Source organism: Poecilia reticulata, chromosome 4 (assembly GCF_904066995.2).
Source record: "Poecilia reticulata chromosome 4, P_reticulata-male-v2, whole genome shotgun sequence".
Lineage (NCBI taxonomy): Eukaryota > Metazoa > Chordata > Actinopteri > Cyprinodontiformes > Poeciliidae > Poecilia > Poecilia reticulata.
The window spans coordinates 25,968,019-25,992,981 of NC_088833.1; the positions used below are offsets into that span (position 1 = coordinate 25,968,019).

General features: G+C 40.8%; 2 protein-coding genes across 4 annotated transcripts; one reads left to right on the forward strand and one right to left on the reverse strand.

Annotated features, from left to right (window-relative positions):
- The first annotated feature begins 85 nt into the window (after positions 1-85).
- On the forward strand, positions 86-14,405 carry lrrc66 (leucine rich repeat containing 66). Its single transcript, XM_081605841.1, has 4 exons — positions 86-885; positions 4,850-5,019; positions 5,193-5,526; positions 5,620-14,405. Exons 1-4 carry the CDS (start codon positions 462-464, stop codon positions 13,659-13,661), a joined length of 8,970 nt encoding a protein of 2,989 aa, XP_081461967.1. The 5' UTR covers positions 86-461; the 3' UTR covers positions 13,662-14,405.
- A 991-nt stretch (positions 14,406-15,396) lies between these two features.
- dcun1d4 (DCN1, defective in cullin neddylation 1, domain containing 4 (S. cerevisiae)) lies at positions 15,397-23,471 on the reverse strand. Of its 3 annotated transcripts, none has more exons than XM_008407488.3 (11): positions 23,365-23,471; positions 22,050-22,120; positions 21,898-21,937; positions 21,074-21,161; positions 19,639-19,727; positions 19,474-19,544; positions 19,183-19,274; positions 18,956-19,064; positions 18,373-18,477; positions 18,175-18,277; positions 15,397-17,555 (listed from the first exon to the last, which is right to left on the reverse strand). In XM_008407488.3, the coding sequence occupies exons 1-11, from the start codon at positions 23,381-23,383 to the stop codon at positions 17,500-17,502; spliced, it is 843 nt and encodes a 280-aa protein (XP_008405710.1). In that variant the 5' UTR covers positions 23,384-23,471; the 3' UTR covers positions 15,397-17,499. The 3 variants fall into 3 exon arrangements, with proteins under 3 accessions (XP_008405710.1, XP_008405712.1, XP_008405711.1); XM_008407490.3 differs by lacking the exon at positions 23,365-23,471 and adding an exon at positions 23,241-23,350; XM_008407489.3 differs by lacking the exon at positions 23,365-23,471 and adding an exon at positions 23,015-23,232.
- Positions 23,472-24,963: the final 1,492 nt, after the last annotated feature.

A 24,963-nucleotide genomic window follows, 5' to 3' on the forward strand; every position in this document is an offset into this window, starting at 1 on the left:
GTCCTTTAAAATCATAAAAAGAAATACCAGTGATTATTACACGGCGCTATCATCTGACAGAATGTGCAACCAGGGCATGGTTCTCTTAGTCATAACTGTTCAGGATGGCTTATCTTGGCACCGCATCGACGGAGGGGAAACGACGACGGTAAGGCATTAACCAGCCGTGTAAATGATTGAATAAATCACTGTGACATTTTTGGGCTGGGGCTCATAAAGTTTTGAAGGAGCAGCATCCACTTCAGACTTTGATCAGAACATGCTGGACAGTACAGTTCAGGTGTGAGAAGAGTCACAAGGTTTCCTGTCAGCCTGGTGACAGCTTTTACCCAGGTGAGTTTCTTCAACTCAAATTGCCTCGCGGTTTTAATTCTCAAAACTTGCCGTCAAAGCACTCAATCGGGTTGCTTCTGAAGAGGGTTGACGTTTTTCATTTCTAGTTTTAAAGGCCTGGGGTTGCGATGGCGGTACGCCGCTCGTCGTTTTGGGCGGCTGTGCTGCTCCTGGCCTCCTTGGATCTCTGGTGCTCCTCTTCCTCGCCTCCCTGTCCGGAATCCTGCGTTTGCCGAGGAGCTCTGCTGCTGAACTGCTCCTCGGCTGGCCTGTCCTCTGTACCGCAGCCCGTCCAGGACCCCATCGCCGAGCTCGACTTGTCTCATAACCTCCTCAGCTCTATCGCTTTTCATCAACCGCATCCCAACCTCAGGAACCTGTGGCTGGGGAACAACAGCATCCCACACTTGTCTCTCTGCATAGAGAGATCCGTCACGGCTCGACGTCTCGGGCGTCGCTCGGCGGCCGGGAGCCGGTCCAGGTGCCTGAGCTGGGCCCCCGCCTTGCAGCTGCTATCAGCTGAGAGGAACCTGCTGGAGCAGCTGCCACGGGGTGAGCAGGTGTTATATAATCATACACCCATCCACATTAAATATTATCAAGGTGCTTAAAGGAGAAAAGCCTGCTGTCAGCAACACGCTAAAATCCCTTAAATCCGACCTTTAACCTTCTCTGGACACAAAATCATGTAATTAGGAGTAATTGTTTTAGTACCAGTGGGAGTCATTCGTTTCCATAACAATCCATTAAAAATAGATGTAGTTAAGGCATTTTTTAAAGAGTAGCACTTTGCGGATGCAGAATCTTCATATCAACCACATAGGAGACAAATTATGTTTGAGAGTAATTCCAGAAGAAAAAGCCTATTATGTCGTCACAAACAGAAACATTTTAGATTTACTGGGACTTCAGCAGGAAGTGTGTGGTTTGGTCAGATGAGACTAAAATTTATCTTTTAGGAAACAAACACTGCAGCTGGGTTTGGTGGGTCAAAAAACTGACAACAGATTATTTCAGTGGATTAATGAGCCAAGTCATAATGCCAAATCTACACAGAAATGGTTAATCGATATTAGTCTATACACAAAAAAAGGACAAAATTACAGAGCTGAAAGCTCAGAGTTCAGGGGCCACGATTCTTTTTTGGGTGTGCCCAAGTTAGTTCTTGAGTAAAAAGTTACGGGATGTTTTTTCCTACTTACAATGATTTTAAAATTAAAACAAAACAAAAAAACACGATTAGTTAAAAAAACACTTTGTGCCTCTCCTAATATTTTCTATTTAAGAAGATGCAAATTTGTGATTCTTGAACTGTGGTCAAGGGACGAACACATTTTTTTCCCCAAGAACTGCAAATGGCCCCCAGGCTGCACTTTGAACACCCCGATCTTAAGAGATTGTGCAAAGACGACTGAAAGATCCTTCTCTCTGTATCATCACACTGTGTCCGTACACTATGTATGTTGCCTGAGGGAAAATAAAATCCCAAGAATCCCTCTGCACTGTGCAAGATTATAACATAGAAATCCTATCCAGTATAAAAGGACTGAGGATTCTTTGCATGCCATGCAAGTTAATGTGGGTACATTTCCAGGGCTGCTGCCCACAGGATTGTGAAATATTGGTTGATGATTGTCATATGATTATGAATAATCATAATAATAATGAAACAGGCCTCTTATGTTTATTTTTAGGCCATATTAAATATAACATTTCTACGTAAAATAAGTCACAAAAGGAGATTTTAATGATTAATGCTGATGTCACACCTTTTTTCTCAAATTTGTGTCGTTTTATAGTTGCAATTTTCCACCTTTGTTGTCAGCTGCAAATATTAAAAAACCCCACACCTCGTCATTGGTGAAGATAAATGATGAAAAAAGATGCTCAGCAATTCTAGGTTTGTTTTTTGTAATTCTAATAAATATGTTTCCATTAATTATCAAGAAGGTACAAGATAATCTGGCATTTACCACTAAAAAAAACCTAATTAGCAAGAGATGATTCATTATTAATTTTCAAAATGACTCACTTTTCTTTGTTTTATTATCTTTTGAGAGCCAATGTACCCGACTCATTTCAAAGTCAGGTATGTTGGTTCTTATCTGGTGCGTGCTTTCTGTAGAGCGGTGTAAATCGGGGTCAGACTGACAGAACTGGACCATGAGCGACAAAATGATCCAAACGTAATATTTAATTTCACCAGTAAATCAATGTTTAGGTAAACTAAATATTTTGGATGTTTAAATGGAGATGGATGCAGTGATCCAGTGAAGCTAGTTTTTTTAACCGAGTTTCCAGAAAAAAATATCTTTTTTTTAGGAGTGGCAGGAGAAGAACATCCATCTGATAACTTCTACAGTCACGCCTTTATTTGCCGTACAGAATGAAGTTAGGAAATGGCTGAGTTACTAAAACTGGCTAAATTGATCAGGCTTTGGTAAAAAGAAAAGGCATAATTAAGTATAAAACTAAAAACGGAGCTTATACTCTACAATCCAAATGTGTATGCAGTTTGTAATTGTTCAGATTTGCCTTTCATTTCCACACATACACAAACCCTTTCTATCCTTTATCTTTAGAACTTTGCACCATGCACAAATGAGCGAACCTCCCAAGATAATGACGCTGCTGTTAGTTTATACTGACATTCCACTGACTTAAACAAGGTGTGAGTGTGCAAATGAAATATTTATGATTTCATTGTTTCACAGGCCTCCCTGTGCTTGGCTGAACATGTTTTTTCTTCCTTGGAAAAGTATTTCTTCTGCTTTGTGCCATTTGAAGAGCTGCTTTGAGAGTCCTGAGGCCCAGTTCTGGTTAGGTGGAGGAAAAAGGATACATAGCATTCCATTGACAGTAGAAATATAAATGTGTAGCATGCATCTCTCTATCAGTTCTCCTACATCAATGCTTTCAAAAACTCAAGTCTCTTGAAATTTGCCTTTACCAGATTTGCACATGTAGAGAAAATAAGATGGTCTACCTGAGAGATTGGATGGAAAGCACCAGTTTTCAAGCTTTGGCATAGATCGTAAATTAGATTTTCTGGACCTGACTATATATGGATATGTTTTGATCTGGATTATCCCATTGCAGCTCTGGTCATTTGTTTATGGCCTACTGGAAGGTTAATCTCTACCACTGTCTTAAGTCTTTTCCAAGTTAATTTATTGCTTTATTTGTCCAGAACAACTTGCAAATACTTTCAGTTTCTTCTACCTTTCCTATATCAAAGTTCGAAGAGGAATTATTATCTTTTTTTTTTTTTGGCTTCCTCTGTTATTCTGCTGAGATATGAACTTAAAGACAAGAGAGGATAATAAAACTGAAGTCAAATTTCGGAACTCCGAGGTGTCAATTTCAGGATCATTAGTGACCCTATCCCCCACCTTTGAATTTTCCCTTTGGTCACATGTAAAAAAAAAAAAAAAGTAAATCATCACAAACCTAGGAGTAAAACTCGATGGCAGCCTAAATTTTGCCTGCCATATCAATACTGTGGTTAAGTCTTCTTTCTTTCAAAAATCCAGTCCCTAAATTCTAGGTGCCAGCCAGACGCAGTGATCCACGCTTTTATTACCTCACGTCTGGATTATTGCGACTCCCAGGCCTCCCTGGTACATCTGGTGCAAAATGCTGCTCCATAATTTTTAACCGGTGCAGGTAAACGAGCGCATATAACTCCGGTTTTTCATTGGCTTCGTGTTCAGTTTTGAATCCATTTAAAAATTATTTTGTTAGTTTTTATGTCGTCTGATGGTCTTTTCTTTAGATCATTTGACCAGATGCATTTAAGAGACGGAGCTTTTGCAGCTCTGGCACCTAAAACGTGGAATGAGTTGCTGCTAAAGGTCATGCAGGCCCCATTTCTTGCCGTTTTTAAAACTCATTTAAATACACTTTTTATTTTATTTTAGTTGTCTGGATTGTTTTGTTTTTGTCCTTCATTTTACGATTTTGTGCAGCATTTTGGTCAGCTGCTATGTTTTAAATGCTTTAGAAATAAAGTGGTATGGTACCTAGACACTCCTTTTGAAAAATTCTGGCCTGGCTTCTGATCTTCATAACATGATGCAGTCAACACCGTGTTTTTCCATAGTGAAGGTGTGTTAAAGGTAATGTGGGGTTAGTTAATTGGTTAGGGTTTATATGAATTACAACATTTAATTTCCTTTAGTGATCAATAAAGTTTTTTTGAATTTGAATTTTCCTTCACGACAAAAGTGGCCTGAATACAAATTCAGGCCAAATTCAGGTCACACTTTTCATATTTTTATTCATAATATATATTTCTATAGATAAAAAAACATCTCTTTTTTGTTCCACTTCCAAATTATGCACTACTTTGTGTTGATCTTGACATAAAATTCCGACATATGAATGTTTGCTGTTGTAATATGATTAAACATACAACATTAAAAAGATGTTACCTTGAAGCAGATCTTTGTTTCTTTTTGGAATTGGCTTCCTCTTGATGTTGAATTCTAATTAAATCTCATTTCTTTTCTTGGAGGCCTGGATGCTGTCGAATCCTTACAGGTCCTGGAGCTGTCTTTCAACAGGATCTCAAGTCTTGAACTGGGAGTCCTTGGTGGCCTTCATCAGCTGCAGGAGCTTCACTTACAGCATAACCTGATTACACATCTGGATCCACAGATGTTTCAGAATTTAGAGCAACTCAAGGTAAGCCTGTTTTTTTTTAATGCCAATTATTCTCTGTACCAGGTGAAATGTTGAATTCTGTTAAGTCAACATTTTTTTAGAAAAGCGTTTCGGGTTAGGATTTACTGTGCTAACTTTAATATAAGGCTAATTACCTCTACTTAATCTCATTCGATATTGTGTTCCTCTCAAAGGTTCTTGACCTGAGGTTCAACATGTTGACAACCATGCAGCAATTGACATACATCACTTTGCGCAACATTGAAGCAGATGTTAAGCTGGGTGGAAACAGGTGGCGCTGTGACTGCAACATGCGTAGTACAAGGAGGCAGATGGCTTATGACGGCACCAGAGGCATGAGGACCTGGAACATCATATGTTCTGAGCCTTCCATCATCTCGGGCAAAGACCTTCTGCAGCTGGATGAGGAGGACCTGACATGCTTAAGCTCTGAAAACAACTTAAATTTTCACCGAGACGTGACGGTGTACAGTGGCACTGAGATCCTGCTCTCCTGCTCAGCACAAGGTAACACATGACATATTCTATAATCAAGAATTAATAACACAGTAAATAAAAACTTACATTAGTCCTGTTATTGTTATGCTGTTGTTTTTTTAGAGTCAGAGTGGTGGACACCCGATGGTCGAGCATCTGCGAGCCAGCAAGGAGATCGTCTGCTCATCAGTGACTTTTCAGAGGGAGATACGGGACTGTATGTGTGTATGTCTGAAGAAGACCACGTTCTGTCTGTTTTTAACCTCCAAATCAGTAAAATGAGAGGTGCAAGACAGGAAAGGAGCTTACCCGGGGTCCGCACTCAAGCGACTCCACAAACACCTATAAGCGGGAAGGTTGGAGCGACAGCAGGGGGCTTCACTCAGTCTGACATGGCTTTGGCAGTGTGTCTGTCGATTTTATTCACGTTCCTGTTGGCGTTCATCCTCGGAGTCCTGGCGAGACCATGTATCAGTAGGCTTTGTAGAAGGGTCATCAAAAAGAAAGACTCCCCAGCAACTCATACCGTCACTTCTGCTCAACAGAGACATTACGACAACCAGGCCTTTTCAAATGCTGAAGAACCAGCAGAGATAGGACCTCACAGGGAGAGAAGAGTCACTTTTAGCCATTTAGAGGTCACAGAGGAAAGGAACATGCAATATTATGACACTGTTGCGAGTGGCGATCAGCAGAGCATTAGAAGCGACGAGGTGTTTGAGTATCAAGAAGTCGAGGTTGACTTACGTGGGCGTCCCAGGCGGAGTGATGACAGCAGCTCGGCTGAATTGGCTGCAGAGCGCCTGCGCAACATGAAGTTTGAACCTATTCCTGACCCGGATGAGCTTGAGGAGAGGAGAAGCCTTTCATCATCCTCAGATTCTTCCCAAAGTGCATCAGAATCAGACCAAATGACCAGAAAGCACACCAGGCCCAAGTCTGTTCAGCTGGTAGAAGATTCGTTTCAGACGAGAGCAGATATATCAATAGGCACAAAAACAGAAACCCCACGAATATCCACGAAGGGCAAAAGTGAATATCCTGGATCCTCTGCTCTACATACAAATAAGGCAAACACCACAGACTCTGATATTTCTCAGGGTGATGGAGAACTATTTGAATTCAGCGATGGTGCTCAAAGTCCCTCAGCCAAGAATGGCTACGGTACCAAAAGTCTAGGAGATGTACCGGAGTATTCCTCTTCCGCTTCCTCTGATTCAAGTGACAGTGACAGGGAGCCAAGGCAAACTAAGATCAAACAAAAGACAAAAAAGAAGCAGAAGAAAGTTGCACAAAAATCAAAACCTGGAACAAGTTCATCATCTTCTTCCCACAGTGAGAGCGAAGAAAAAGTCACATATGTTGATGGTAGAGGCAGAATCAACACTCAGCAGCTTCAAGAGTCCAAAACAAAAATCGATGATTCAGATGAATATTGGCCTGCTGTAGATCTTCAGCACATTCCTCGTCTCAAAAGGCGTCTAGATGTCAAAGCATTGCTACCAAGTTCTGATTCGTCTTCTAGTAGTGAGAGTGAAGATGAACCAAGAGGCCATGTGACAAAAAATACACGAGACGAGTTAATAATAGCAAGACGCCCCATTAATCAGTCTCAAAAAGTAAGCCCCAAGCCAGGAAACCAACTGCCTGGCTTTGAACTCAGAAAAACATCCGCAAACAAGAGACCTCTTGACACCAAAGTACCAACAGCAGGTTCAGATTCATCAACCAGTAGTGACAGTGATGATGAAACTACTCACCTAAGAGTGAAGAAACCAGGAAGGTTGGATGTTGCACATCTGTCATTTCAAAAATCTCTCTCAAAAAGCAGTGATCCAGCAGATTCAACTTCCTCTTCCAGCAGTGACACCGAGGATCAAGAAAAAGCCAATGTGCTTAAACAGAGGAAAGAGAATTTGTCAAAGATTCAAACTAAAGTTTCTCCAACACTAAGTCCTAAACGAGACACAGATTCAGATTCATCTTCTAGTAGTGACAGTGACCATGACATGAGAGACCATATAAGACAACAAGAGGAGTTGCCGATATCAAAGTCTCCAACTAAAGTAACTCAGACGGTAACCCAGAAAGCCCCAAGCCAGTGGCCTTCAATTGATCTTGGGAGAGTAACAAGAATAAAAAGACGTCTGGATATCAAAGCACCAAAAGCACATTCAGATTCATCATCTAGCAGTGACAGTGAAGATGAAGCAAGAGACCGACTGATGAAACAAAAGCAAGAGGAGTTGCTGATGTCAAGGCTTCCAGGTAAAGTTTCTCCAACAGTGCATCCCAAACCAGAAAATCGTTGGTCTGCATCTGAACTTGGAAAAACAACCCAAATCAAGAAACCCATGGATATTAAATCATCATCAACAGATTCAGATTCATCTTCTAGTAGCGACAGTGACAATGACAAAAAAGATCATGTGACATCAAAAAAGCAAATGGATTTACATATCTCAAAACTTCCAACTACAGTAACTACATCAAGTCAGAAACCAGAAAGCCAGTGGCCAGTACTTGATTTTGGGAGAGTAACAAGGATAAAAAGGCGTCTGGATATCAAAGCACCAAAAGCAGATACAGATTCATCATGTAGTAGTGACAGTGAGTATGAAACAAATCGTTGGTCTGCACCTGAACTTGGAAAAACAACCCAAAGCAAGAAAAATGTGGATATCAAAGCATCATCAACAGATTCAGATTCATCTTCTAGTAGTGACAGTGGTGATGACATGAAATACCACATAACACAAAAGAAGCAAGAGAAGATGCATATCTCAAAACATCCAAGTAGTGCATCTATGGCAAACCAAAAGCCAAACCAGTGGCCTTCCCTTGATTTTGGTAGAACGACACGAATAAAAAGGCGTCTGGATATCAAAGCACCAAAAGCAAATTCAGATTCATCATCTAGTAGTGACAGTGAGGATGAAACAAGAGACCAACTGATGAAACAAAAGCAAGAGGAATTGCTGATGTCACAGCTTCCAGGTAGAGTTTATCCAACAGTGCATCCCAAACCAGAAAATCATTGGGCTGCACCTGAACTTGGAAAAACAACCCAAATCAAGAAACCTGTGGATATCAAAGCAGCATCCACAGAGTCAGACTCGTCTTCCAGTAGTGACAGTGACAATGAAAGAAAAGATTATATGACATCAAAAAAGCAAATGGATTTACATATCCCAAAGCTTCCAAGTAACGTAACTACAGCAAGTCAGAAACGGGAAAGCCAGTGGCCAGTACTTGACTTTGGGAGAGTAACAAGGATAAAAAGGCGTCTGGATATCAAAGCACCAAAAGCAGATACAGATTCATCATCTAGCAGTGACAGTGAGTATGAAACCCAAATCAAGAAAAATGTGGATATCAAAGCACTATCAACAGGTTCAGATTCGTCTTCTAGTAGTGACAGTGACAATGAAAGAAACGGTCAAATCACACAAAACAAGCAAGAGGAGTTATATATTTCAAAACTTCCAGTTAAGGTAACTACATCAACTCAGAAGCCAGCAAATCAGTGGCCTACCATTGATTTTGGGAGAGTACAACGAATCAAAAGACGTCTGGATATCAAAGCACCCACCGCCGTTCCAGAGTCATCATCTAGTAGTGACAGTGAGGATGAAACAAGAGGCAATGCGATGAAACAAAAGCAAGAGGAATTGCTGATGTCCAAGCTTCCAAGTAGAGTTTATCCAACAGTGCATCTCAAACCAGAAAATCGTTGGTCTGCACCTGATCTTGGCAAAACAACTCAAATCAAAAAACCTGTGGATATCAAAGTATCATCAACAGATTCAGACTCGTCTTCTAGTAGTGACGGTGACAATGAAAGAAAAGATCAAATCACACAAAAGAAGAAAGAGGAATTATACATTTCAAAACTTCCAGTTAATGTAACTACATCAACCCAGAACCCATCAAACCAGTGGCCTACCCTTGATTTTGGGAGAGTAAAACGAATCAAAAGACGTCTGGATATCAAAGCACCCACTGCAGATTCAGATTCATCTTCATCTTCCAGTAGTGACAGTGAGGATGAAACAAGAGATCATGTGTTAAAAACAAAGCCAGAGGAATTGCTGGTGTCCAAGCTTCCAAGTAAAGTTTATCCAACAGTGCATCCCAAACCAGAAAATCTTTGGTCTGCACCTGATCTTGGCAAAACAACCCAAATCAAGAAACCTGTGGATATCAAAGTATCATCAACAGATTCAGACTCATCTTCTAGTAGTGACAGTGGCGGTGACATGAAACACCACATAACTCAAAAGAAGCCAGCAAACCAGTGGCCTACCCTTGATTTTGGGAGAGCAACAAAAGTCAAAAGACGTCTGGATATCAAAGCACCCACTGCAGATTCAGAGTCATCATCTAGTAGTGACAGTGAGGATGAAACAAGAGGCCATGTGATGAAACAAAAAGAAGAGGAATTGCTGATGTCCAAGGTTCCAAGTAAAGTGTATCCAACAGTGCATCAAAAATCTGAAAATCGTTGGTCTGCACCTGATCTTGGCAAAACAACCCAAATCAAGAAACCTGTGGATATCAAAGTATCATCAACAGATTCAGGCTCATCTTCTAGTAGTGACAGTGGCGGTGACACGAAACACCACATAACTCAAAAGAAGCCAGCAAACCAGTGGCCTACCCTTGATTTTGGGAGAGCAACAAAAGTCAAAAGACGTCTGGATATCAAAGCACCTACAGCGGATAAAGATTCATCATCTAGTAGTGACAGTGAGGATGAAACAAGAGGTCATGTGATGAAACAAAAGCAAGATGAATTGCTGATGTCAAAGCTTCCAAGTAGAGTTTATCCAACAGTGCATCCCAAACCAGAAAATCGTTGGTCTGCACCTGATCTTGGCAAAACAACCCAAATCAAGAAACCTGTGGATATCAAAGTATCATCAACAGATTCAGATTCGTCTTCTAGTAGTGACAGTGACAATGAAAGAAAAGATCAAATCACACAAAACAAGCAAGAGGAGTTATATATTTCAAAACTTCCAGTTAAGGTAACTACATCAACCCAGAAGCCACCAAATCAGTGGCCTACCATTGATTTTGGGAGAGTAAAACGAATCAAAAGACGTCTGGATATCAAAGCACCCACCGCCGTTCCAGAGTCATCATCTAGTTGTGACAGTGAGGATGAAACAAGAGGCCATGTGATGAAACAAAAGCAAGAAGAGTTGCTGATGTCCAAGCTTCCTAGTAGAGTTTATCCAACAGTGCATCCCAAACCAGAAAATCGTTGGTCTGCACCTGATCTTGGCAAAACAACCCAAATCAAGAAACCTATGGATATCAAAGTATCATCAACAGATTCAGATTCGTCTTCTAGTAGTGATAGTGACAATGAAAGAAGAGATCAAATCACACAAAAGAAGCAAGAGGGGTTATACATGTCAAAACTCCCAACTAATGTAACTACAGTAACCCAAAAACCAGCAAACCAGTGGCCTACCCTTGATTTTGGAAGAGTTACACGAATCAAAAGACGTCTGGATATCCAAACACCCACCGCAGATTCAAGTTCATCTTCCAGTAGCGACAGTGAAGATGAAACCGGAGGCCACATGACAAAACAAGAGGAATTGCTGATTTCACAGCTTCCAGGTAAAGTTCCTCCAAAAGTACATCCTAAACCAGAAAATCGTTGGTCTGTACCTGATCTTGGAAAAACAAAAGAATTCAAGAATCCTCTAGATACTAGGGCACAATCTACAGACTCTGATTCATCTTCTGGTAGTGACAGTGTTAATAAAAAAGACAAAATGACAAAATTGAAACAAGAGGATTTATTAATATCAAAGCAGCCAGTTCAAACAAGCCAAAAAGCAAGTCAAAAGCAAGGAAACCAGTGGCCTTCCCTTGATCTTTGGAAAATAAGACAATTTAAAAGGCGTCTGGATATCAAAGTACCAGCAGCAGATTCAAATTCATCTTCCAGCAGTGACAGTGAGGATGAAACACGTGGGCATGTGATGCAACAAAAGCAAGAGGAACTGCGGGTGTCAACGTCTTCTACCAAGATGTCAGCAAAGGTAAAATTGGAAAATCATTGGCCTTCATCTGGTCTTGGAAAAACAGACATCAAGAGTCCTCTAGATATTAAGGTACCATCTCCAAGTTCTGACTCATCTTCTAGCAGTGAGGATGAGACAAGAGGCCACATGAAAACACAAAAGCTAGAAGAGCCACTGATCTTAAGGAATCCAGCTGACATAATTCAGTCATTAAGATCTAACTCAGAAAATCAGTGGCCTACCCTGAATCTTGGCCAAATACCACGTATTCAAAGACGTCTAGATATCAAAACTGTTATTCCTCGTGAATCATTGTTGAAAGTTGACAGAGAGACAAACCTTGAAGGAGTCAATCCATCCTTAACCAGACAGGTTCATAATAAAACTTCATCACCATTGCTACGATTGGGTCTCAGCAGCAAATCCCTGGGGTTTAAAAAATCTGCATCACAATCATCCAGTAGTGAAAGTGAGGATGAGAACAGAGACCAGAAAGCTAAAATCAGAGAAGATCAATCCTTTACGTCAACAGCCTCAGAGAAGTTCATAAGGTTACACATAGCGCCCGGGATAAACATTCCTTACAATCCAAAGACAGACCACAACATCAAATTGGTAAAGTATACTGATATTTCAGGTGACCTGGAGAACATGCCAACAAATGACAGCAGAACAACACTTGAGGTAGACCCAGAGCTTCAGTCAAGATGGGCCACAATGAATCTTGGCGTCTCCCGCTTCCGAAAGCGTCTCGAAATCTCATCCAATGCAACAGAATCCGATTTGAACTCCCCACCAGACTCTCCTTTCTCCTCCGGCAGTGAAAGTGGTTCTATGAGAAGACAAAGACTAAGGAGAAGGTTTGCTGGGATCCAAGAAACAACGCACCAAAGCTCATCTCCAGGGCTGGAAAATTTTCAACTAAATGTGTCTCCAACTCCAAGGAGTCCAGAAGACAAGTTCACTTTCTCAGATATAGTTAAACAGAGAATAAATAAAAATCACAGTGATAAAGATTCAACTAGTCCATCAAAGCAGAGCTCTAATTCCTCTTCTAGCAGTGACAGCGAGGATGAGACAAAAGACCACAGTGTCACTGACCTGAGTCGTGGTGTTCCACGCATCAAGAGGCGTTTCGATATCAAGACACCATCTCCAGAGCCAAGTAATACCTCACCTTTTGTCATTCAGAATGAAGTCTTGACAGAGCACAAAGCAGTGCAAAGCACACAAGCATCAACTATCGTTGGACCAACAGATGAATCGCTTATCACTTATAAGCGATCTATTTTCAAATCCTTATCACTACCAGGCAGTTCTTTCACACCGACTGGCAGTCGTCAAACTGTTGACCAAATACCTAATCTTTCAAAAGATGTGTCAAATGACAAGGACGCGTCTCTTGCCTCAAAGGCCACAAAAACTACAAGCTTTGATGACATCATAAAGAGGAGACTGAGACAATCCAGATCCAAGACCGATGGAGACCTGATGGAGAAAATAAAATGGACTCGTGTTGGTCATGATTTCCCTGACCTTTCAAGATCCAAATCAGGAGGAGGCGTGGATGTAACGTCCAAATCCCTGCCGCAAGATTCATTCACAGAACTAACTTCTCCCTCATATGATTCTGCCAGTAGTACAACTGCCTTTAGCATATTGCAGCTCAGCAAGAAATCAGATGCAACACAAACACACAAATATTCACCACTTGGTCCTGAAGTCACACCCTCTCCCTCCGGTGATGTTCTCAGTGTGCTTGGAAACTCATCCCAAAGGACACCTGAGATGCAGAGGGCTGCATTAGGGGGCAAGACTGAGAGGAAAGGCCTGAGTGCCCTAAAAGCCATGTCACGAGAGAGGAAAAGCTGGGAGTGGGATGAAGATACACATCTTGCATTCGATACACAAGACAGCAGCGTCTCCAGTCACAGCCAGTCTGAAAAAGACAAAGTCTTGTCTCGACAGTCTCAAATTCATTCTCCTTCTGTGAGTGAGTCGAAAAAAGGTATAGATTTGTTGCTGTTGTACGGTGTCCCCCGCTACAAGAGACATAGCACTGGGGACTCGTTGACAGAGGCTTCACTTCCTGATCCAGCTACACCTCAGCAAGATGACTGAAGAGGGGAAAGGTGGAGATCTCCTTAATAAAGAAAAGATCCTGCTGGTAGAAAAAATAAAACGTATGAGAAGGTCTGAAATCAGAAAAACTGGCAGCCAATTGAATTTTTTTTTTTTTTTTAAGTGTACATTATTTTTAAGTGTAAATTATTACAACCGTATAAGCTTTGAAATTGCATGTAAATATTTGTGATTAGTAATTTTAGGAGCACCCTCAATTATGTTTAAAAAATTTTTTTTGGTTGTCACTTTTAAATGATCAAGACACCTTCAAATCAAGTTCAATATGAGATCATTTATACTCCAACTTACATTAAAACAATTTCCTAAAGTTGTAGTAGAGCCTTAGTATTTGTAAAAAGGTGGACTGTATTCGTAATGTCAGTTGTATTTTTTTTTCCCCCAAACATGTTATACAGTCAGAGAATCCAGGAATCAGCCAGTAAGTTAATAAACCTTTTTATTTATGTGTATAGACATTGGTTATAGTGAAAACAAACATATAGACACTCATTGTTTACATACATATTTACAGTCGGGACAAGGCTGTTCATCCTCCTGCATTTTCATTGGAGAATACTAAAAGATTCATCTCTACACAGTATTTGATAAGCAATGAAACAGTTAAATCCAGTTTTTGCTAATGGTGGAGATCCCCAACGGAATCGTATGTATGTGATCCAACAACTGATTTCTAAGTGCATCATGACAACTGCAGAAAAAAACAAAATATATATATATTTATATATATAAAAAAAAGAAATATTGCATGAACTTCAAAATAAAATAAGAGTCTTCACACCGGTTGCAGCCGTCTTATTACTCTATACATAACGATGCGTGGGGATGGGATAAATGCAGGAGGGAACTCCTGATCCACCATGAGGTTACAGGTGTGTTCCAGGTCGTAGTGGACACAATTGTGTGTATTTTTTAATTTTTTTTTCATAGGAAAAATAAAACTAACATGACTGTGTTTGTCAAATTAAGCACAAAACACATGCACAAATAACTGTACAAAACAAAGCATGTCTGAAAAATGTTTTCAAAAAATCTCATCCATTCACAAAAGGCTCTGTCAGAGCATGCATGCAAATAGTAAATCTTCTGACGGTGCAGCATCACATCACAGTCAAAGACAAAAAAGATTTTATACATGTGTTACAAGAACGTTACACTAGGCGAACAGAACAGCATAGCATCATCACGCACTTTCAAACGGTCAGTGTCCACATTTATTTATTTTTTTCGTTCACGCCCTACGGGTGGTATAAAGAAACGCTTTGAGCAAACCTACCTCGCTAGTCTAAAGGACGCCGCGTCCTCGGAGAGGTCTCGGGTGTTCCACTGCAGCTGTAGTAACACTGTCAGCGTTGGGAGGAATGCTACTCATTAAAAAGGAGACCAGAAACTATCCGTGGACTGAGGAAGACGAACAGATGCCAAATACCGAGACAAAAATGGACACCATCTGGCACTATGTAACACAGCCTAAACAGTCTGAAATCGTCCTGAAAAGGTTACCTGACTACTTGTGTGTCACTGCCTGCATGTCCTGAATATACGGTGTCTTGCAAAAGGCGTTGAGCACCCCTGATTTTTTCCCCCCCCACGGTTTGTCAGGTTGCAAACACTAAACATCGGAGCATTTTGATGGGGATTTTTTTTATTTATTTATTTTTGTGACAAATCAACACAAAGCAGTGCAATAGACTGAATTGGAAGGAAAATTAAGTTGTTTTTATCCTAAATTGAGAGTTGTGTGGTGTGTTTGTATCAGGTCCCATTTACTCTGGGGGAAAAAAAAGCAGAAAACTCTATAAAGACCAAGGAACAGAGCAGACAGGCCACGGAGAAAGTAGTAAAGATGTTTAACCACAATGGACACAAGGTGGTGTATGCGTACCACTATTGCATATTAAATTACACTGGAAGCACTTTTCTGTTCTCTAGTGGCCACACTCATTCTAAATCATTTCCAATATAGCTCATTTACTAAATACCTACATCAGGTACATGCTATATTCAAATTAATATATTCTAATTAAAATAGTCTGAAAAAAAAAACAACTTATTTTATTAAATAACAAATTCAGACAAGGATTTAAAGCAAAGTCGACATCCTGAGCTTGGAACATCGTTCAGAGTATTCATCTTAAAATGTAAGATGATGTTGTCTGTTTGTCTATCCAAACAGACAACAGCTGGATAAGCAGAAGAAGGTGCAGAAAACTGAATGACTAAACTAAGACTCCACAAATCTGACCCTCAAGTACGGTATGAATGGTCAAAGGAAATGCATTAAAGAAGTCTTCAGAAGTGGCATTTACCATAAGATACAGTAAACTCAGGTCAGATGAGTCCATAATTTGACTTTCTAACCAACAGGGGGGAAAAAACCCTGTTACGGAAAACTGACACTGCATATTTCCCACTTCATCATCCCCACCGTTATTTATGGTGGTGGCAGGATTATGCTGTGGTAATACTGTTCTTTTCAGAAATGGAGTTGATAGGCAAACTACTAAATTAGCAAAACACAGCAAGAAAATCGGTTGGAGTCTGCAAAAAAAAAAAACAAAAAAAAACTTCAAATTAACACAACTAGTAGACTTAAAGAACCAAAACAAACCAAAAAAAATAAAATTACAACTATAACGCTGTGAAAAGTAGTTGTAAGCAGGACTAATTCAGGGGGGTTGAATATAAATACATGGTCCAATTTTCAAATTTTTTTATGCATAATTTTCCTTCTGCTTCAGAACAAAGCACTGCTTTGTGTCGGTCCACTACATTAAATCCCAACGAAATGCGTAGAAGTTTGTGTTTGTTTTGCAACAAACTTTGGGTGGAAAAAAAAGTAAGAGGTATGAATACTTTTGAAAGGCACCGTAGAGTCACATGTAGAAATGGTAGGGTTTGTTGGTATCTGTGCGGGACACACAATGCGACTTTCCATGTTTGAGGCACAGTAATACTCTTATCTACGCAGCGTAGAGACATAAACCGGTCGATAGACCAATGAATGCAGAGCAGAGCACTGGTGGCTCACGGTTGCACTGTAGTGAGTTGGTAAGCAGCAATGCTGATTCGTTTGGTGTTATGAGGTCTGAAGTCTTTGCATGGGGGCTAGCAGAAAGTTATCAGCAAAAACAGGAGGAGGGACAAAGGAGGAAAAAAAAAATGGAGGGAAAGAACGAACTGGCTTTTTCTTAATAGTAAACGGCGCAGGCATCAGAAACCTGCAGTCAACCCTTTGACACAGTGTGCTTTTTAGGAGAACTACTAAACTAAACAAACAGTAGTTAGTGCCATCCGTCCCGAGGAGCTCAGGTCGAATTTCATTGCACGGGTCTTTTAATACTCGAGTGTGCCTAGGGGGTTTCCGAGTGATCCCAGTTGAGACTCTTAACGCAACGCGAATGGTTGGTTTCCCTGCGCTGACTACGCCATTTTGTTTCCACCGTCAGCGTACGACAGATACCGTGTCATCCCAACACAGACAACAATATGAGACGTCACAGTGACAGAGAGCAACGCCACTCGGTGGGGTTCGGGAACGGGGATCCACCCCACAATGCAACTTCCATAGGGAGCATAACTCTACAAGGACAGCGCTCCTCCGAACGGGGAGTTGGAAGGCAGCAAAACCCCCAAACCACCCACTTACCCACCCACCCACAGCCCGAACCCCTTCTTTTAACCAGGAGGCACCAACTGTCACTGCCTTACCGATTTTGTTGTGTTTTGCTTATTGGTTGTTTATGCTCAAGAGTAGTTGTGGTCACAGTTAAACTTTTTTTTTCCTTCCATTCACCCTCTCACCCCTCATCTGCAGCTATGACATCTGTCTTTCCTTGTACCATTCCACAAACTCATCCAGCAAAACAGGCCCTGACAAAAGGAAGAGACACAGAGTCATTACTACCATAACAAATCAGTGGGATACCAGAGATGCACCGATCCGATATTAATATCTGTATTGACCCCAATATTGAAATTTTTTAGATTGGGTATTGGGCAGATCTATTCAGTCTAATTCTATGATTTTTCTCTGAGTGATGTCATGCTTTATTATTTATTTGACATTATATTCAGAATTCTTAGTTTTCTGAACAATTTGAAAGAAGGTTTGTAGCAGTTTATTTGAGTTTTTTAACATTGGTAGTCAACCGATTGTTTTTGTCAGTTTGTTATAAATTTTACATCGGCTGTTAATTAATTAAAGTTGTGCTGTTTTTACATGTGTGACCAAGATTATGACACTATTGCCATATTTAAGCGTGCTGTACTGGTGCAGAGGTGTCAAATAAATGTGTAATTCAGTGCATTTATGTCTGTGTTTAAAAAAAATAAACGCTTTAGCGACTTTTGCTTTAGCACCAAATTCTGAATCAGATCGGTTTTGCTGATACTAAACCTCATATCGGTATCAGAAGTGGAAAAAAAAAAAAAAAAAAGGATCGGTGCATCGCTATGTGATACATTTCCATTCAATTGGGTTTTGACTTACAGGCACCATCTTCATCATAGTTACTAAGGTCCAGGTTGATTGTCCTGCTGAACTCTAAAACATTGCACCACTGGTCTTTGTTGATGACTTTGTACTTGGATTGCTAAGGAACAAAAGAAAAACCAAGTGCTTCAGATTAGATACCGTGTGGTTCCGATAGGTTCCGTGTGGCTACATACGCGTTATTGATATGCTCACCTCTAAAAACTGATTAAACACAGGAAACAGAGGCCATGTTTTCCCCAGGAGAAGCCCCAGCATGCACTTTGCTGTGTTCAAGTCCAGACTCCTCTGATCTTTTTCCTGTTCAAATGAAAAAAAACACCAAAAAATACTCGTGTTAAAATTCAGGCAAAAATGACATGAAACCTTTTTATTTTTTTCCCTTTTCTTGTCGTTTCTTTGAATTATATGCGATACACCAAACCAAAGCTGCACGGCCTATTCTCAGCTCAGTATTAGACTTTGTTGAACCGACTCTGCCTGGTCACACATTTTTTCCCCCCAAAAAATATTCAAAACAAAATGCAGCTCGGAAAACCGAAATATTTCGCCACTATGCTACCCGACACGCTATTGGCTGGAGTTTGAATCCACGAGCCACATGATTGGCTGTTTATTGAGCAAATTACACTGTGATATAATCCATTTACTAATTAAAAAACCTCTCAAAACAAATGGCAACATTGTGTAACCAATTCTCACGTGGAGCTTTTCCAATCAGTTGAAATGAATTAAACCTCTGACTTCTCTCTCTCTCTCTCTCTCTCTCTCGACTTACCCGAGCGAAATCAAAGGCGTATCTGTAGATGAGCTTAAAACTGGTGCTGTCGCTCAGGACAGATCTCAGGTAGTCGAGCGAATTCCTCAGTCTCTCAGTGGAATCGCACCTTAAAAGAAATAAAATAACAGTAGACGTACCTCAGAGAGGCTCGATACTTAAAAACTGCTCTGCTGAATTGAACAGAATTTGAATAGAAATAGATGGAAACATTGCGGATGGCTTACTGCAGTGAGCCCATGCCTCTTAGCCACTCCTGAAGAGTGAAGTACCCCATACTCTGAGCCTCCAGCTTCCAAGCTAGAACTAGCATCACCACCTGGGAATAAAATGTAAAAAACGACAGTCGCACACATTGTTAAACAGGAGCGATTCCTTTGGCAGGCTGTTACCGGACCTCAATGACCGGCTCAACGGAAACTGACAGTACAGGCTGGGAGTTTCTGGGGGATTACCTGGGAGAACCAGAGATCACGCCCCAAGCAACAATGAAAAAAAATAAAATAAAATCTGCTTACATTCTCTGGCTCTACTCCAATGTCCTCGCAGAACTTCTCTATGCCCTCTGGACCCACGACGTCGTCACAACCTGGTTTAGATAAATGAGCGGCGTCAGCTCAGTTTTTAGAGCTGTGAATGCACAGCAGTGATGGATGGATGAATGGATGAAGGAAGCTACTTACCTGCATACTCATAGAACCACTCCAAACATCTTTTACTGGAAAACGTCTCCTCCTCCCGGATCTGCGACGTCTCGTGTTTTCTGAAAATGCTGCAATTGAGGAGACAGTCAGCAGAACCATACACACGGTACAGCATGTGAAAGTGATGATGTGGTTTAAGATATCCTTTATAAAAATCCCTACTGGTAAAACAGCAGAAATTGTCATCTTTATAAATCTGAAAAATCAGGTTCTTAGCAACACCATCTTCCACATTTTGTAACAATACAGAGAAAAAACTTCAACACATTTCATTTGGAATTTACGTGACAGACCAACTGAGCAATTACAGGGTTTCTGTAGGTTTCAGCCATTCAAATTTAAGACGTTATGACCTTGTGAAGGCCACCTTGATTGAAACTTAAGAGAAAAAACTGCTAGTATGCTAGCAAATATATGCCACTCTAGTATATCCTAATATGTTAGCTAATACATGCCATGATAGTATATCCTAGTATGCTAGCTAATATACTACTATGCCCTTGGTAGCTAGGTAGCAGTATATGCTAGCTACTCTGACACACAGTACAGTGTGTGTACACTCTCTCAGAGTGTAAGGCTAGCTAGAAAGGGCATATTAGTAGCTAGTTACTGGTAGCCTCAACCACTTTAAGCCACTGAACCTAATGAAAAAGTCTTAATGTGACGTCAGTGTGCTGTGGTGGCGCAGGGATTAAGCAGAACCCACACATGGAGGCCTTAGTCCTCGATGTGGCTGTCGCAGGTTCGATTCCAGGACTGGTGACCTTTGCCGCATGCCTTCCCGACTCTCTCATTACCCACTTTCCTGTCAATTCACTGTAAAATAAAGTCCACTAGAGCCAATAAAACCTGTAAATATATATCATATATATATATATGATATATATTTTATATATAACATATATAAAACAATGTATCGTTTTCTCCTACTTTACAATTCAGAAGATCTTGTTCTTAAGATCTTACATTTAATATCTTAAATGAGTCTTGCATTGGTTAATGCTTTTTGTTAATCACTTTGTAGCACTTTGAGATTTACATACAAAGTGCGTTATAAATAACATTTTATTATAGAATATTGATCCCAAAGGGGAAATTGGTTACTGTTGAGGTGCTTCTCCTATCCAAAGTGTTACATATAACATTTATAACACAAGTGTGAAATTGCAAGTAATTTAAATATGACGGGAACATAAAATAAATTAAATAAAATGAAAAACAAGAAAATTTGCAACAAAATGTTTCCACAACAATGTGTTGGTTCATCAGAAAATCCCAATAAAACACATTTAGGCTTCTGGTTGTAATGCGGCACAATGTGGAATAGTTCAAGTGACATGAAGATTTTTGTAAAAAAAGAAAAACAGAAAGGAAATAAAAATACTACTAGATCTTCAACAAAGGAATCTCCCACCTGTCTTGGCGACTTTTCTTGGCTGACAAGTCATCTCCGGCAGAAGGTCTCCTCTTTTTTCTCGGCGGCATGGCTCTAGAGCAGCAAGCTGGGAAGAAAACAGAATTATTATACAACAATCTGGACCACTGGCTGCCCTAACAACGCCTCGGAAAGACGTGTAAAAAGCCTTAAAAACAAATGTATGCTTCACCATCAGCATCCCCTCACCCTAATTGGAAAACACTGAACCGGTGGAGACAAGTCACTCATTGGCACAGCACTGTTGCAACAAAAAATATCACTAATATGTCTTCTTATTGGTGCTTCCAATACAGTATCTTACCAATATGCATAGAATATTCAGGAGCCATGCTAGGAAAAAGCTTCTTATTATCCTACCATCACAAACGTAAACTTCAATTAAGAAATGGGTGCTTTGGTCAAAGATTGGACTTTTCCATACTAATAGACCAGACTACATATAGACTGGAGCTTGCAAGGCGTTACGGAACAGGTGCACCGGAGCTACTATTATTTACCTAAAGCTATGCAACAGCTTAGGTGTGACACCTTCGTGTGAACATGTGATTTACTGATGCTGCTACATTTCTTGCAGTCACTAGGCCCCACCTGGAGTTTAAAAGTGTTTGCATATTTTTACACAGACTTCTTAAACCCTCCAAGGTGGGTGCATGTGATAAAGCTCTGTTCCAAAACTTCCAGCCTTGTTAGACTGGATGACAGCATGAACGCTGAAAACGTTTTCAAGAAGAAATGCAACAGTCTGTGAAGGGAAACTGAAAATAGGTCACTGTGTTTCAGATTAAGCCGTGTGGGTTTACCTGACGGGTGGCTGTCCTGTCCAACGTCTTCGGTCAGATTCTAACAAGATTTAAAAAAAAAAAAAAAGATGTGGAAACATGACTGATATGTTCAGTGACATGGAGATTCAAAAAAAAAAGAAAAAAAAAAAAAGGTGACAGCAGATATTTACCAGCCGGTGTAAGGTGTGATGGATCTTGTGGATACTGGCCAGTGTAGTCAGATGGGAATTCAGCTGAAAATCTAGGTCCACAAGAGAATCGATGTAAAACAGTATATTTCTCTACAGTTTAAATGTCCGTAACTGAGCAGGGGTACAGGTTGAGTGACATTATCGTAGCACAAACTAACTCTATGATCGTATTTTGGGACTATTTTTGCCAAGTAACCAACAGATCGTGCGGATGGTCTCTAAATCGAGTCTTCATGTCCTAGAAAACTGTCGAGGAGGTCTCTCCCTCAACTCGGAACGTATTCGGCCATTTCAGCAACCCTGTCACAAAAATAATCGTAGCCGATTTCTGATTTAAAGCTGTCATGAAGTGGTGACTTACTTCTAGGGGCCAAACTTTATATAAAATAGCCAACGCGTGCAGACGAACGGAAAGCACTAGCTGCATACCTAAAATAGCAGTCCAGACAAGCAACTTGCACAGAGTTTACAAAGTATCCAGAGAGCTTTGGCCGTATGGGTGTTGTAGTTCTTCTTCTTGGAGGAGGCCATTAGGGGTTGCGGCTCCGCTTGGGATGCGGAACTACAACTCCCAAGCCTTTCCGAAACAACTACTTCTCTCAGACCCCGTCTACCCCCCAACATTTTTCTCCCTGACTGAATACGCTTTACATTGATTAAAAAATGTATCGCTATATGGCTACTGGCAGGAGAGCACTGCGCAGACGTTTTGCAGCAGCTGATGCAGGTGACGCAAGGAGCGACAGCGGCGCTGCAGCAGGCAAACCAAAGATGTTTTAGACAACTGCGTCACAATTTTCATTCTCCCCAACAGTCCGCAGCTGGCCAGAAAATCGGCCGATTAACGCTGACATTACGTCGGTGTCAAGTTTGAGCCGAAACGAGCCCGGCGGGGAAACCAGGCACGACGAATAATAATTATGGAAAAACACACCACAACTCACCGATAACCATCGAAAACAATCTGAACTCAAACAACGTCGGCGGGATTTGACCGAGCACTGAATGCACAACACGAAAAACCGACTGCAGACGACCATGAAGTGTCTTACTGAGCCTTCTGCAGGCTCAAAACAAGTGAAATTACAGTAGGCGTCCGTCCTTTGTTGTCGCCCCAGACAGTACTGCCAAATACAAAGAGAGCAGCAAATAACACGGGATTCATCAAACCTCACGGAGCCACGGGACAAAAGCGGATGTAGAAACGTCCGCTTCCTTCTCTCTGACACGCGACTCCCTAGCCGATAAACACCGCAAATTAATACCGAAAAGCCCCTGAAACGTTTCTACTTACTTGCCGCATCAGAGTGCATTTTTATGAAACATACAACTGTCTGTGGGAAGTCCGTAGACCGGCCAATAGGCGGGCCTTGCTAGCGTAAGTGACGCCCGCAGACGGTGGGTGCGTTCTCTTACAGTCAGCCGGTAGACTACCCGGACAAACCGGTGTGAGAGGAGATAAATCAAACACTGGGTTTTGAGCTTTCTCAAAAGATGGAGCTCGGATCCGTTAATGACACATCGCACCCTAGTTGAGCATGGCTCCAGCTGAAAGTCAGAAATAATGGAACAAGCACAATATTTGGAATGTATTATTTATCACATGCATACAGCATGTTCATATGAGATACAAAACAACAGAAGGGCAAATAAATTATTTGAACCTGAAAGCTTGTTTGTGTTTCAAATTCAAGGCAGCCATGTTGGATATTAAAAAATTCTAGGTTGTAATTAGAAGTCAAAATTTTCCCTTCTTCGACTTTTAAATCACCCAGAAAATAGCACTTGTACTTCAAAATCAGCTTTTTCAAGTTACCAGCTGTAATTACAAGTGAGCCCCCAAAGTTGACATCCCAACATGGAAAGTCAAAATAATGAAAGTATGGCTTTCACAAATGTCACTTCTGACAACTTGTATCTGATTATCTCTCATGTTTGCTTGGAGTAGGTGTATAAAGATGTGCCCTGAGATCCTGACTTATGATTCCGTTCAAATGGTGAACAGATATCACCGCTTGTCTCGCCGGCTGGTAAATGGTGCACACCCAATGACTGAAAGTCCGCTTTTCAGGCTCCGCCCCTTGCTTGATAGCCATTGGCTGCTGTAAGTGACACTTCAAAAAAATACACCTTGATTCCTCCCTCAAGTAAAATTGATTGGTCGGAGGTCGCACTTTGAGCGTGTCAATCAACAAACCGTCCTCGTGCAAACCTAAAAACCAGCCCACGATGAAATGTGATTGGTTGTTCGAATATTAATTGACTTCACCAGATAAGCATGGAACGGGTTTGCTCAATATCGACACAGCAGGACGATGAAAAAAAAAGTGTCGGTATTGTCAGTACGTTTGCTTGTACTGTAAATCTTAACCCACTTCATCACAGACACCAAACATCCAGGTTTATATACTTCTGTGTTCAAATTGTTCACGATTGTTTGGATTTCGCTGCTTTTTTGTTGTTAGAAATTACCTAAGGATGGCAGTGTTGGAACAGTCACAAATACCAAGTTTTTCACTCAATTATAATTTTCATTACACATAATGACGTTCTAAAATAAACGCCAGGTAAATTTAGTTGACGTTGCATTAGCGCTTAATTAGCAATTATTATTATTTTCCTCGCTTTTCTTCTCTTAAACCAAAATAAGTTTACAAGCTGATATTAGCTGGTTAACTGGTCAGACCACCCGTTCAGGTAGGAAACCTACAGTGATCTGCTTTACAGACGTACATGCAACTTATAGCTTCCTAACATTTAGATGACTGTTATTCTAATGAGAGCACTAATAACCCACACCTAGTCTACCCCTGATAAAGATGTACTTCTCTACTTGAAAACCTGTGACTACTCTATGTCTACAGGCAATTTCTTTACTAATTAAAGTTGTGAA